Source organism: Lissotriton helveticus, chromosome 4_1, assembly GCF_964261635.1.
Source record: "Lissotriton helveticus chromosome 4_1, aLisHel1.1, whole genome shotgun sequence".
In the NCBI taxonomy this organism is placed as follows: Eukaryota; Metazoa; Chordata; class Amphibia; order Caudata; family Salamandridae; genus Lissotriton; species Lissotriton helveticus.
This window is the reverse complement of record NC_136063.1, coordinates 575,118,163-575,132,550: the sequence shown is the minus strand read 5'-3', so window position 1 is coordinate 575,132,550 and position 14,388 is coordinate 575,118,163. Positions and strand designations below refer to the sequence as shown.

The 14,388-nt window shown below is 44.9% G+C and overlaps 1 protein-coding gene across 1 annotated transcript in view; it reads left to right on the top strand.

The window, feature by feature from the left end:
- The window catches only part of PREX2 (phosphatidylinositol-3,4,5-trisphosphate dependent Rac exchange factor 2), a 1,276,790-nt gene extending 1,263,119 nt beyond the window's left edge, over positions 1-13,671 (top strand). Inside the window, exon 41 of the mRNA XM_078687188.1 lies at positions 11,362-13,671. Within this exon, the coding sequence (XP_078543314.1) occupies positions 11,362-11,407 (46 nt within the window). The 3' untranslated portion in view covers positions 11,408-13,671. The remainder of the gene's footprint in view (positions 1-11,361) is intronic.
- The last annotated feature ends 717 nt before the right edge of the window (positions 13,672-14,388 follow it).

Sequence of the window (14,388 nt, the reverse complement as noted above, 5' to 3'; positions counted from 1 at the left end):
GGGTATTTAAGGTAACAGGAAACCATCAACGGCCATGCGGGGATTTCCGGACAGCCGGACAATAACCCCCGATGGGGTATGTCAACCAAGTGAATACGCCGGCGGAAATTCGGCGCCGCAGTTGCGGGCCTCTGGCGTGGATTGGGGTATCCCCCTAGCTGATGGCATGCACGCAGTATCGCTGTATGCTGACGACCTATTGCTCTATATCAGGGACCTCACTCGCTTCCCATTAGTGCTTACTGCCATCTTCCGCACCTTCGGAGAGATGTCGGGGCTCAGGGTCAACTGGGCTAAGTCTGGCGTGTATGCTTTTGATGCTGCCACACCGGAATGTGCAATCACAGTTCAGGATGAAAGGCTTGTCTGGTATTCAACCATGTTCCGTTACCTTGGGATACGTATGTATCGAGACCTCATGGATGTGTTGGAGGGTAATTTAATAAGGGCAATTTCCTCCCTATGGGCGCAGATGACCTTCTGAAAGACTCTTCCTCTGAATGTGCCCAGCCGGGTTACTTTGACGAAAATGATAGCGCGGCCCAAATTTCTGTAATTTTATGCTAATCTCCCGGTCTATGTCCCCACGTGCATATTTCGCAAGCTAGAGACCTTAACCCGGAACTTGATCTGGAATACGGGACGACCCAGAGTGGCTCTGAAGCGCTCTATGCCTCTACGGAGGCTGGGGGCCTGGCAGTTCCCAATCAGGAGCTTTATTACTTAGCAGCGCAGCCGCAGTGGGCAACTAGCTGGTTGAATGGGAAGAACCTGGAAGACACAGCCATGGATACCACTATGATGACGCTTACACAAATACACACACTGTTCCACCCTTTGGCCAAAACCCGCTGCCCAGCGCAGCTGCACTTGGCGGTAGCGCGTAGGTGCTATGCGAGGAGTCTGAAACTTACTAGATCCACGAGGCCGTACGCCCCGAGCCTGCCACTGCTGGGGACGCCCGGGGAAGGCGGTGTGCTTACAGAGGAGGTGCTGAATAGCTGGGTGCAGGCTGGGGTGGACACTGTTGGGGACCTATGTGCCGAGGGGACATTGAGCCCGTTCGAGACCCTGGTTACTGACACAGGCCTCCCAGCAGGACAGTTTCTAACACATGCAACACTTATGCGCACACTGATACAGGCCTGGGGCGACCTTTCTGATGACCCACCAACCCATTTGTTGATACAATACTTGCATGTGATGGGGAACGGGTCTCATGTGGTGCACTGGCTGGCGCAGGCCCTCCATATCCACACACAATTTTCTTCCCAGCGCTTGAGGGATAGGTGGGAGGTGGACAGGGGCCGGGAATGGACTGACAAGGAATGGGCGATGGTATTGGCTGGCGCTACTTATATTCCACGCAATTCCCGTTTTAAGATTATCCAATTTTACATCATACACCGCGCATACTTATCCCCGGACAAGATTAATCGCTATTTCTGACTTACCACATCGGCATGCCAGAGATGTGGGCTTGTTGCTGCAGGCTTATTACACATGCTCTGGTCCTGCCCTTCACTGCATGCTTACTGGCGAGCAGTGTCGGCCTCCTTGGCTGCGGGTGTAGGTGGGGAACTGCAACACACATGGGATACATGCTTATTGGGTCTCTGTAAACGGACGAAGCTGACCAGAGTCCCCAATAGATTTTGTGACCTTGGCTGGATAACGGCGGAGAGGCTCATCACTAAGCGTTGGAAGAACAGTGAACCCCCCCAGGCGGCACATTGGCACAGCTCCTTTGATAATTGGGCAAGAGCTGAGAGCATAGCCTTGCACAGGGAGGAAACAGCGGGGCTCCGTGCGTATCCCATAGCCCAGACCTGGGATGACACCTTGGCCGCTTTTCACTGGGCATGCCTTCAGCGTGGAATCACTTAGGCACACCAGACATGGCACAGTATTGTAATCCTGCATTTGGACCCCAGCGTGGGTGAGGGCTCTGTCGGGGTAACCTGAACGCGCCCACACACCCAACCAGACATGTATAGCTCCCGCTGTACTGGAGTGGAGGCAGTTGCTACTTATTTGCGCCCGCCCCCTGCCCTGACTCCCTCCCCCCCCCCGGCTCCTTCCTCCCCCCCTCTCTTGGACCGCGCCGCCTGCATGTCCCCCCCTGCTTACCGGGATTGCCACATCATGCATTGGATATTCCACGTCAGCGATAGCACAACACACACAACCAGCCTCTCTTTTGTTACTTTGCTTCTGATTTTTTTAAATATTTTATGATGTTATTGTTTATCATGTTCGTGTTCAACAGTTCTGAACAACGAGTATAATGTTTTGAATGTCGAATAGCATACGCACTCCTTTGGGCCCGTCCCAATGACTGTATGAGTGGCTTCAGTTGTATTGATGCTATGACCTGGTGAAAAGTCGTGTTTCCTCGAGGAGCATGACAGAGAGCGCGCCTTTGTAGAGAAATCACCGGCTAATGATACACAAGCCTAGGTAACTCATGATGCCATGAATGCACCGCACCTTTCTAGCCTCATATGTTCTTTAAGCCTACCGGCACCGTTGATGCAGTGGCATTGATTTACTTTGTATGCTGTTCTCCTTATCACCCTCATGTGACTATACCTTTTTCTGGCTGACTGTTCTTTTAGGTATATGTGCCTTAGGTCACACACCTGATTGGCAAATGTTGTACGGCAAGTAATGATATTACAGCAAACTGTTGATGCCAACTGATATAATTTTGTATGATCGTGATTTTTTTTTTTTTGCGATACGTCTACATTGTAAGTTATTTGCTATGTTATGCAATATAAATGAGAAATGCAATAAAAGATATTCAAACAAAAAAAAATTGTTAACAAGTTCAATTAAGATCAATTGAATGAAATGATTACACTTGCAAAGCATAGAGGTGAATGTTTTGTTCCAACACATCATTTAGTCAGGCGTAGACAGCTTTAGCTTTAGATGTTTCCCTGACCTCATCAAGTGAAAAAAATCCATAAATAAAAATACATAGAGGGGCTTTGGATCAGCTCTCTTCAGCCTCTGGTCTGTTCAGCAGACAAACACATTTTGAGTCCATCCACTGCAGCGTACATTACAGAACAGTCAGTCCACATCGTTCATCGGTTGCCTTGAGCTGTGAGTGGTCGCATTTTATTTGATCACATATGCACACACACCTAATAGGATGTGAACTTCAGTGTGGGGGATGGCGGAACAATACTTTGCTTTTCCAATGTTTTTTACTTTTTATTCTTTACCCTTTTTAGTTTTCATATTTCTTGTGTGTTTAAACTATGCCATCTGGCTGGAGTATTTCAGAGTCTCTTAATTTACTTTATTCGGTTAAAAATTAATAACCATAAAAGCATACAGCATAAAATTTCATATACAACATAGTTTTACACATAATTCCCTATCCAAATCAGGTTTCCTTGTGAACAAGCAATAAGAAATCGATCCAACAAAAGAGATTTAACAATTTAAAAACAATAAAAAGTATAAAAAGCATGTAAAGCTATGTTTAATCTATAAAGAAAAGAACACTTAGTAATTGGGACGATATCCTTATCCTATCAGTTCAGCAGGTGTAAGCCATAGAGTAAGTCATAATGGTTGAAGGTAGGTATCCTGTAACTGCTCGGTACGGGACCTTTTCCACCCTTCGAGTAGTTTTCCTCTGCACTCCTTCTTGAGGGTGGCGGATAAGCAATTCTGGGATAAAAATCGCACAGTTCCCTTGTTACTATTGGCCCGTCTCCTGTTTGTGGCTGCCACCTACGAAGAAATGGAAGGACCTGGTTATCCCTGAAATTTACAATTACCAGGTCTCCAGCTAAGTCCTTGGGACTGGATCCTACCCACCCCACCCTTCTAACATTTAGGATACTACCATCAATATTTGGTGGAAGGGGTCTATTTTTAGTTAACCAAAATGATACCTTGTTTTTAAGGTCCTGATAACCTTCAACTTTCCCGATTGTAAGCTCGGGCACTCCCGAGAGGACACACACAAAAGGTGCTGCCTCCGGAGGTAGGTTTATACAATTAATTTTTCTTTGCGTATTACCCTGATTGGAAAAATACCCCTCAGAAAACGTGGCTACGTTAATCAGTCCTGCTCTAGGAGCAGAACTCAGTACTTTTGGTGATTCTTTGGGTACTTCCTTGGCTTTTGAGGCTAATAATCTAGTAGCGACTGGTCGGTATTGGGACATTTTGCTAGGCATATTGGAGGCAGCTAAGTTCAGAGTTTGCTTGTGCTCAGACATTCTATTTGTAAGCATGTTTGCCTTGATGGATTCTTCTATCATCGTGACCTTTTCCCCTATTCTATCCATCCTTACTATCAGCGGGGATATTAAGGTTTTAACCAGTCTTTCAAGCTGGGCCAATAGTTTGGATGGTAGAATAGATACAGGAGTCTACAATGTTGGACATGCCTTAGATATTTCTGGAGTGGTGGCAATGACCAGTGGGGGACTTGAGTTTATTTTCTGTTGTTTCGCTAGCCTCCCTATGTCTTCCGCACCTTTACGCTTTCTGTTGGCAAGAGGGACCTGAGGGAGTGCTATCGGTTGATTGTTAACTTTGTCTGTTATTGGAAGGTGGGATTCCAGGGGACTTTTATTTAATTGAGGTGATGCACTAAACTGGGGGCTTCTATTCTCCATGGGGCTTGCCGGAGCACCAGATTGCTCCTTTTCCTGTTCTATTAAGGTGTACCTGCTGTTACAGATTTCATTAAGTTCCCTCATTAAGGAGGAGTTAGCTAAGTCTGTTGGCATCGTGGGGGATCGCATACTGGGTAAAATTTCTGTGGTAAGACGATGTTCTACTCTCTCTATTGCCGATGATACCTTGGTTAGATAGTGGTCCAAAGTCCCCTTAATTGAACCGTTCTGAGACAGAATTTGTTTGGCGGCCCCTTTAGAAGACATGGTGCAACTTACTATTGAGCAATACACAGTGAAATAGTCAGGTGGGTATCTTAATTACCAGTAATTAGTCCCTTTAAAGAAACCAAAGGAGTTCGTAGGTAGTCTCTAGGTGCGTATACCTTGGGTCGTGTCCTTTGTCCCGCACAACCAAGAGAGGTTGCCCGACCCGACCTCCTCTGACCTCTGATGGCCGCAGATGGCCCGCCCTTTGCCCGGGCTTAGCCCGGCGCCCTCCACGCGCGCGACCCGCAATGCGGGAGGAAGTACTCACTGATATACTTCCGGTGTCAGGTGTGAGGGGCAGGTGGTATGCGCGTCACACCAGCAGTCTCCTGGGGTTTGTAGTGTTCCCTGTTACCCCCGAGCTCCACGGCTCCAGCAACAACAACGCAGTGTCTCCCGCGGAGCGGGAGGCGCAAGAAGTATTTCACAGTCCCGGTGTCCGTTGTGGGGGACGGGTGGTATGCGCGTCACACCAGCAGTCTCCTGGGATTTGTAGTGCTCCCTGTTACCCCCGAGCTCCACGGCTCCAGCAACAACAACGCAGCGTCTCCTGCGGAGCGGGAGGCGCAAGAGGTATTTCACAGTCCCGGTGTCAGGTGTGGGGGGCGGGTGGTATGTGCGTCACACCAGCAGTCTCCTGGGGTTTGTAGTGCTCCCTGTTGCCCCCGAGCTCCACGGCTCCAGCAACAACAACGCAGCGTCTCCCGCGGAGCGGGCGACGCAAGAGGTATTTCACAGTCCCGGTGTCAGGTGTGGGGGGCGGGTGGTATGCGCGTCACACCAGCAGTCTCCTGGGGTTTGTAGTGCTCCCTGTTACCCCCGAGCTCCACGGCTCCAGCAACAACAACGCAGCGTCTCAGAGTCAATAATACCTTTTCTGTGCACCAATGATAATCATATTTTCCTGTGACATGCATTAAAACTAAAATGGTTTCTATACCTGCTCTAAGTACACAGTCTGCTAGAAAGGACCCTTCCAGTTCTAATACAATTGTTATTTTTTCTTTTTTTATTTAAAATTGCTATTGCAGGCATATCACATGTGATAATAAAAAACTCTCATCTCACCAGTTGGCCAGTCCCAAACCAATTGGCTTTGGCGATGCTTGTTTATCATGCATTCACACTAATTAAGCATAGCAACAAGTTTTAAAAAAAGCATATTTTAATTGTTATATTTCATGAAGTGTTCTACGGAGTGCTGCACTGGTAAAAATACATTTATTTTACCATAGATAAAGAGTAATGCTCCGGTGGGAGCTGCAGGAAGCAAACAATGCTTATCAGGATACTCTTACCCACCTGTTCTGACACTGCTTTTGTCACCTCTCAAGCCAGGAATCACAAAGGCATTGTTAGGAGAATTGCAAAGGAGAGGCCGGTGGTTGCAGCTACAGCCACTGACAGTCCTTAAATGGCTTCCATTAAAATACTGTATGTGAACAAAGTCTGGTAGATGGAGTAGTCTAACCCAACTGACAGGATTGTGAAGCTGAGATAGCCAGAAATTCAAGTAAGTTACGGTCTGGTGGTGATTGCTAGAAACAAATGCATTTGGAACCTCTGTGGTCCCGCCAAGCATATTACGTGTTTCCTCTCCTGCAGGGTTTACATGGTGGTTCCTCCTCCATTTAAACATTGGAGGAGAGGAATGTGCCTAAACCACATGTGGATGCATGTGGATGCACACAGGGGGGCATAACATGTGCCCTTCCTGCGTGCATGCACTAAGGTTCCTGCACTCCATGGACTTTCGAGTCCATGCCATGCCGGTACCTTGTAGTTCTGTCTCATTGCCTTTAAAAGAGGCACCGCCATGGGACAGCCACGCCGCCTGCCTACCGGACTACTAAAAAGTCATAAGCTGGCAGGCTGGGGCACACCACCGCTCTGCCAAAAAACTAGGGGTGGGCGAAATTTGCGTATTCGCGTTACGCAAATCTCTGCAAAACGGTAAAAATCTCCACGAACACGCAGAAGTTCCACGAACACGCAGAATTGCTTATTCTCGATGCTTTTTTACTGTTCGCAATCACTGCTTACATGCTTGGGGGGAAATATCTCACGAACACGCATTTGAGAACGGGAACAAGCAAAAAATTTCACGAAGTCGCGGAACGCAGAATTTTGGGCAATTTTGCGTCCTCCGCAGAACGCGAAATTACCCAAATTCCGCAAATTCCGCGAACGGAACGGAATTTACTGCCCAGGCCTACAAAAAATCAGAACCCAGGCCTTAGTGTGGGGTATCCCCGATTTAAGGTCTCCAACGAAACACCCCTTCTCAAGGGCTGCCCTCCAATGGGTAGATCTTACCTTAAAATATGGCCTGTAATGGCCACTCACCGTCTGATGCTACTCCCACAGCTACCTTTAAAAGAGCGGCATATTCATGTTACATTGATTACATCATCTTAGACATCGTTGGAGGACATGAAAGTGATAGAGAGGGAGGAGAGTGACCATAACCCTTTGGTCTGAACAGTGAAGGATATGATTGCTCAGGTCGCGCCATTACTCTCCCAGTCTCATGGCTAACTCTTAGAGGTTAACAACAACCTTAGGAATGTGAAGTGGGAAACTGTGTCTTGCTCCTCCAAGGTGGTCACAGGCATGGATGGCTTTGTCGCATCTCATATGGCGGCAATGTCTCACAATTGGGGGAATAATTATGTGATTGTTACTAAGCATGTTAAATTATTTGCTGGGCTTAAAATAACATTGTCAATAATTTTGGGAAAGTTCCTGAGTAGGCCTGTCTGATTGAGACCTTCACTCAACAGGTAGGGAGGCTAAGAATAACTTCTTAAAGCAATCAAAAATGGAGAAAGACAGGAGATCAATGAGTGCAGAATTCTATATCAGTCGGTAATAAGGCAAGCCAAGGCAAATTGAGAGAGTAACAAGTGGGGTGATCTTTTAGAAGCCTCCACTAACAATGACTAGTTTTGGCGGGTAGTGAGCCAAGGCAGTGGGAATTTACCCAAGTCATCGGGGACATCTATTCTGCCATGTGAGTGGGTTGCCCATTTTGGGAACCTTTATTCCTTTCCACTTGAACCTGAACTAATAGCGAGGGAGGTTCCATGCAGATCCTCGAGTACCCTTTTCCACCAGTTTTTTCTCCTTAGCGAAGAAAGCCGCAGCGGTCTCCTCCCAGAAGCATGGAAAGGCCCCAGGACTCAACAAGATCCCAGTGGATCTCTGTAAATCAGATCGAAGTATCTAGGTCCTTACATCAACACTGTTTCTAAAGCTATTTTAGCTGGTTCAGCGATACCTGCCATGAGGAAAGGGACAGAGATCGTCCCTGTTTCTAAAACAGGAAGTCCGAATATCTCATCCAGCTACCACCCAATTAATCTCCTTGGCAATCTGCAGATCGTCTTTTGTTAGCAGGGGAGACTATTAGAATTGGCTGATGAAAATCATACTCTCCCACCTACAGGCAGACTTTAGGTCCAAAATCAGTTCCATTGGCCATGTGTTGTTTTCTGATGGTCAAGTGAAAGACTGTGGATGTTGGTGGAAGAGTACTTTTTATTGTGTTTATTGACCTCCGAGCTGCTTTTGATTTGGTCCCAGGAAGAAACATTGGGACGCACTCCTTGGGTTGGAAATTCATAATCACATTATTGTGCGCCTTCATGAGGGGAATTACAATAGGGTTTGCTGTGGTTTGAACGACTAACTGACCCAGGAAATTGCAATTGACAAGGGTGTTCGCCAAGGTTGTGTCCAGGCTCCCAACACTTTTCTTTTATATATTAATAACGGTGCTAAATTTATGGATAACTGTACCAATGATTCCCCCATGCTAGCAGGCCAGAAAATGCTGCATCTCTTCTTTGCTGATGATACTATTCTGCTTGCAAAAATCAGGACTGGTCTGCAAGCCCTCGTTGACATATTCAGTCTGTTTTGCATGCTATATGACCTTGAAATCAATGCATTCAGAACCAAACAGATAACTTTTTACAAGTGGAAGAGGAACTGTTAGCCTGGGAAAGGAAATATTGGGAAGGCTCGGGGATCGATCGGCTGACTCTGGATCACGAGCCCCACAGATCTCTAAAAGTTCACTCTTGCTAACCCATAGAGCTGCCACCATCCTTAGATTTGCTTAAAAGGCACCTTGGTACTAAATTCTTCCAGCAATGGAGATTTATAAAGTCCAACCAAGGGGTGCAGCATTGTATGGCACAGAGCTATGGGTCCATTGCCCCTCAGACCTCAGGGGATCAGTGAGAATAATTTCATAAGAGCTCCTCCGGGCATGAGAAGAGGCATCCCCTTGGGTACCCTTACACGGGACCTTGATCTTAAGCCTGCTTCAGAGCTGGCCTCTCTAAGGCCACTGCTCTATTGGGTTTGCATATTAACCATTTAGGAATTGTGATTCTTTAGCGAGGTTCTTGTTGATATCCTTAATTTACACCGCTCCAATAGATCAAATGTCTGGCCTATGTCAAAAGTTATTCTGTGACCTGGGTTTAGGTATAGTGTTCCTCCATCATGTCTACTGCAGTTATTGCTGTCAAACCCAGATATTGGGTGAGGACTGCTGCTCAGAATGAATCACCTAACTCCATAGTCAGCTTCACTAGGTTTTTCTTACTGCACAGGAGCTTGCCCAAGGCAGAGGAATTTTTAAACCTTATCTGCCTGTCATACCCACGATCTCTTTTTTTGCAGGTTAGGTACGGCATTTTGCCAATTGCCATGTTTACATCAACATAGGTTTCTTCTCAAGCAAGGTCTCCTTTGTGCCAGTCTTGCATGCTTTCTGATGACACTGAGGAATCTCTGCTATTTTTATGCCTCAAATCTTCTTGACCAAGAGCTAGGTGTATTGTGCCATTATATAGGAATGAGAAATCATACAAATACTCTCATAATTTGTAAAAGTGATTCTACTAGTGTGACAGTGACCGTGGTATCTAAATTTCTCCATTAGATATAAAGTGACCACCCAATCATTAATGACTAACCCTACTTAAGTGCTTGTTCATGCACCTGGTTTGAAGAAATGAATTCATTAGACTTAGTGTATTTAGCATATTCTTCTGTAATCTTATTGATTTTAATTGATGTTTTTTACCGTATTATATTTATTCGTGCACTGATTAAAATTTTGCATGTCTGCTTTTAATTGTGTGACGATGAAAAATGAAGTTCGATCCGTCAAGGAACTTGAAACTTCCTTAATGTGAACAGGTGTCCAGGATAAGCTCAAATTAGGTATTGTTCAGAAGACTGTGTGCTCAACAGATGCTTGAAAGTTAATTGCCTAAACAAAATTCTATAAATCAAAAATAAGAGATCTTCTGTACTTATAAACCATCAGCACATGGAGTGTCAGCTTCCATAATCCACATCTGGACATATAGTGACTGATTCACAACAGCGCCTATGAGTATGTGACCCTTTCATGTACTCTTACATACCTTTGTGAATTGGTCGCATAATGTCCTCCAGATCAGCAAAAGTGCAAAGAGAGGGCACAAAACGTCTTACAATCTGTGTATGAATACTCTCTGACTACATATCCACATGTTTCCTCTTTTGAATTTTACAAGCCACTTCACAAAGGCATTACTAATATGTCAATTGGTGCTACAGGAGTACTACTTCATGTGCTCAAGAGTACCTTTGTGACTTGGGGCTGTAGTGAATGGGGACGATTCCCTGTTCTTTGCTCTTGACTTTTTTCTTCTCATTCACTCGTAGCCACTGCATGCGTAGAGACTTCTTCCATGCCCAGCTCTGTTTCCCTGCACTTGTGATTTCCCCTGCACCTTGTAATTTACCCTTGTAATCCTGCTCCCACGAGTACACTTGCCCCTGTTGATTAATGCCAGGGAAGATGCTTCCGCCCTGTGTGTCTATTTCTTGCAGTCCTAGAGTCTCTTGTGCTACACAAAAACTCTGCTAGTAGTATGTTTTCAAAGAAACAGGTGAGTTTATATAGTTCTGTTTGCTCACCACAAATAAAAATGAGCAGATCATCGATTACTATTGAAATTCAGCCTCTGATAATTGGTGTCTAATCAAGTCTACTTGCTCCTGTTGCGATTTTCACTCTACCAGTAGAATCACCCATGTTGAAAATCCCATCTGCTTCTTCTTTATCCAGAAAAAAATGTATGTTACTGATGAGCTGGATTTCCACCTGTTCAGACATAGGTTTGCCAGCACCGGTTTATATTCAGGTCGAGACCCATTTGCTGTGACAGTGAATTATATTTTTGTGCTGTGAGTTCAAGAGAATCTATTAAAAATCCATCTAGCGTCCAAGCAGTGACATATGATTGCTTTGTCAAGGCAATGTCACATTTCTCAGCTACACAGCAGACCTGCATCATGGGGTCATGATTTTTATAAAAATCAAGTGAGATATGGAAGTTGAAGTAATTTGTCCCATGTTTCTGTTTTCCTGCAGGTTGTATAAGCTGTGTCAGCCACCCCCACCTGACGGAGACGTCTGAAGACAACTGCACTGAAATCAGCCAATAGGATGCCATCGGAAGACAAACCCCAAGCACATAACACTACTGGCATTCTGCACTGTTTGTGTAGGACGCTGACTATTTAGACTAAAGAAGTAACATGTCCTAACATGATGTGGACACTAGTCTTACGAAGGGGAAGAGGATCCCTGGACTCCAGACTTTGTTTTTTCAGCTCGCACCTTGGCCGGGACCCATGGATCTTGGATTCGCCAGTCCAAGTGTAGAGCAAACATCTGGGAGATCATTGCTCCATGGACCCACTCGCATTACTCAGCGAGATGCCAGCATTGAGGATTAAGGAAGCAGTGCTGAACAGAGAATGAAATACCTTCACTGGAAGAGGATTTCCTCAGTCGGCTTGATATAGGGTGTGCAGGGTCCTTCACTCTATTCTGCGTGCCTGAAAGTAGGGAGAGCAAAGGGAATGTATATATTTTCAGTAATACTGAAAAAGGAAAAAAGGTGGATTCTGCATGAAATGCAGCTTTTTCAAACATGTAAGGCATCTTCTGCCTAGCAATATGATTACTTTTCTTTATTAACCGTAACAGCTTCCTAAGCAAACAGTAACGTTTATAGAGGGGGAGCAGTAGATGAGGCTCACAGTGTGAGCCGGAGATGCTTACAAGTTGTTCTTACTAAATGTACAGTACTGCACAAGTAACAAATCGTCATAACATTTGGGCTTGCCCAAAAATTGTCTTTTTTTAGTCCCATCAATTTATTTATAATTATCTCATGTTTTATAGCTACCATTAATTGTGAAGTTGTTGATAGTGAAATGTGCTGGAAACACATGGATGAAAATGCAGTTCCTCAGTGCAGTCAGTATTTAGTGGCAGCAGCCCATGCCACACTACAGAGGTGTCAGGGTGACCTAACAATGCCCCATTGGACCATTGGTATTCAGGGACAGCAACCCGTGCCATGCTATAGAGCTTTCCATGTGACCCAACAATGCCCCCATTGGACCAGTCCTTGCAAGAGGGTATTCAGGGGCAGTAGCCTAAGCCACACCACACAGCTATCAGTGTGACCTAACAATGATCCCGTTGGACCAGTCCTGGCAAGAGGGTTTTTCTGGACAGTAGCTCATGCCATGCTATACAGCTGTCCATGTGACTCAACAATGCCCCCATTGGACCAGTCCTTGCAAGAAGGTAATAAGGTATTCCGGGGCTGTAGCCCATGCCATGCTATAGAGCTGTCCATGTGACTTAACAGTGCCCCCATTAGACCAGTCCTTACAGAAACGTAAGAAGGTATTCAGGGGCAACAGCCCATGCCATGCTGTAGAGCTATCAATGTGACTCAACAATGCCTCCATTGGAGCAGTCCTGGCAAGGATGTATTCAGTTTGGGTGGCTTTCTACCTGGCAAACGCCTGAGTACTGGGTCCGCAACCGAGACTGACCGTCTCCAATGGTAGCTCTTTCAGGGTCATCGATGAACAGCCTATTCATATTGATGTGCCTATAGATTCTTTTGGAGATTATCAGTTCCCATATTATGTTGGAGAGTTTTGTGTGGATCTATTCTGTTCTATTGGTCAAGAAATGCCCAATGTGGGCAGAGTTAACTTGCACATCATGTTCCTGTAGATAGCCTGTCTCCCACAATCCTTCATGTAGGATGGCACATTTACTTAGGTAACCGTAAGCTGACATCCAGTCACAGTAAATACAGTCTATTGGCAGCATATACTTCAGGAAAGCCACTGAAATAATTGTTTCTTTCAGTCGGCACAATTTACAAGTTTTTTAAATTGAACATTTTATGTTAGGTCAGAGAATTGTTGCTGAAAATCTGGTAAACGTGGTGAATATCAAATGTGATTTGCTCAGTACAGCTTGGGACTTCAGTAAATATTGTCATGACTTTGCTTGAAAAGGTTTTTGGGGAACAGGATGAGGAAGTATCATGTGAGTTTTGTAAGGTTGGGACCAGTCAGTAACATTACTTATAAATACTAGTCCAGAGAACGCCTTCCATCAGTCTTTCTGTCTCACTGCCAAGTTGCTTGATTGTCCAACGTTATGTAGTTATCACTTAACGTTTAGTTTTTCATCCATCAACTCAGCCCTTTTGCTTCCTGTCTATGATGTCCTACATATATTTCTAATATTACATCAAATGTTATATTCTGAGCTGTAGAATATATATTCTTTATAAAGAAAATATATGTAATCTGGTAAATAAAGAAAAAAATCTATATACTGTATAAACAGCTGAAGTTGGAATTTGTTGGTATCTGGTTCCGCCATTAATTTATGCATGTCATTTATAATTAGATTTATAATGCTTCCCAACATATGAACACACAAAAAAGGCATTGACAAATTGCAGCTGCATATAATTTACAGTAGATCATGCTGTTAAACAAATGCCAGACTGTCAAACCAATTTTTATTTCTTAAACCATGTCTATTTTGTACTGTACATCTAATCTAAAATATGTAGGGGCGTACTTGAAAGCCCCTTGCACAGGGCCGGACTGGGAACTGAAAGCAGCCCTGTCAAATTTTGCCAGACCAGCCCCCGTCCGGCGCGTAGCGAGCGAGTCCGACTGTTACTAGGGGGGTTTGGGGAGGTTCTCCCCCCAAGAAAATTTTGGAAAACGACAGACCAAAATGTTGAATTATATATACTGTATAAACAGCTGAAGTTGGAATTTGTTGGTATCTGGTTCTGCCATTAATTTATGCATGTCATTTATAATTAGATTTATAATGCTTCCCAACATATGAACACACAAAAAAGGCATTGACAAATTGCAGCTGCATATAATTTACAGTAGATCATGCTGTTAAACAAATGCCAGACTGTCAAACCAATTTTTATTTCTTAAACCATGTCTATTTTGTACTGTACATCTAATATAAAATATGTAGGGGCGTACTTGAAAGCCCCTTGCACAGGGCCGGACTGGGAACTGAAAGCAGCCCTGGCAAATTTTG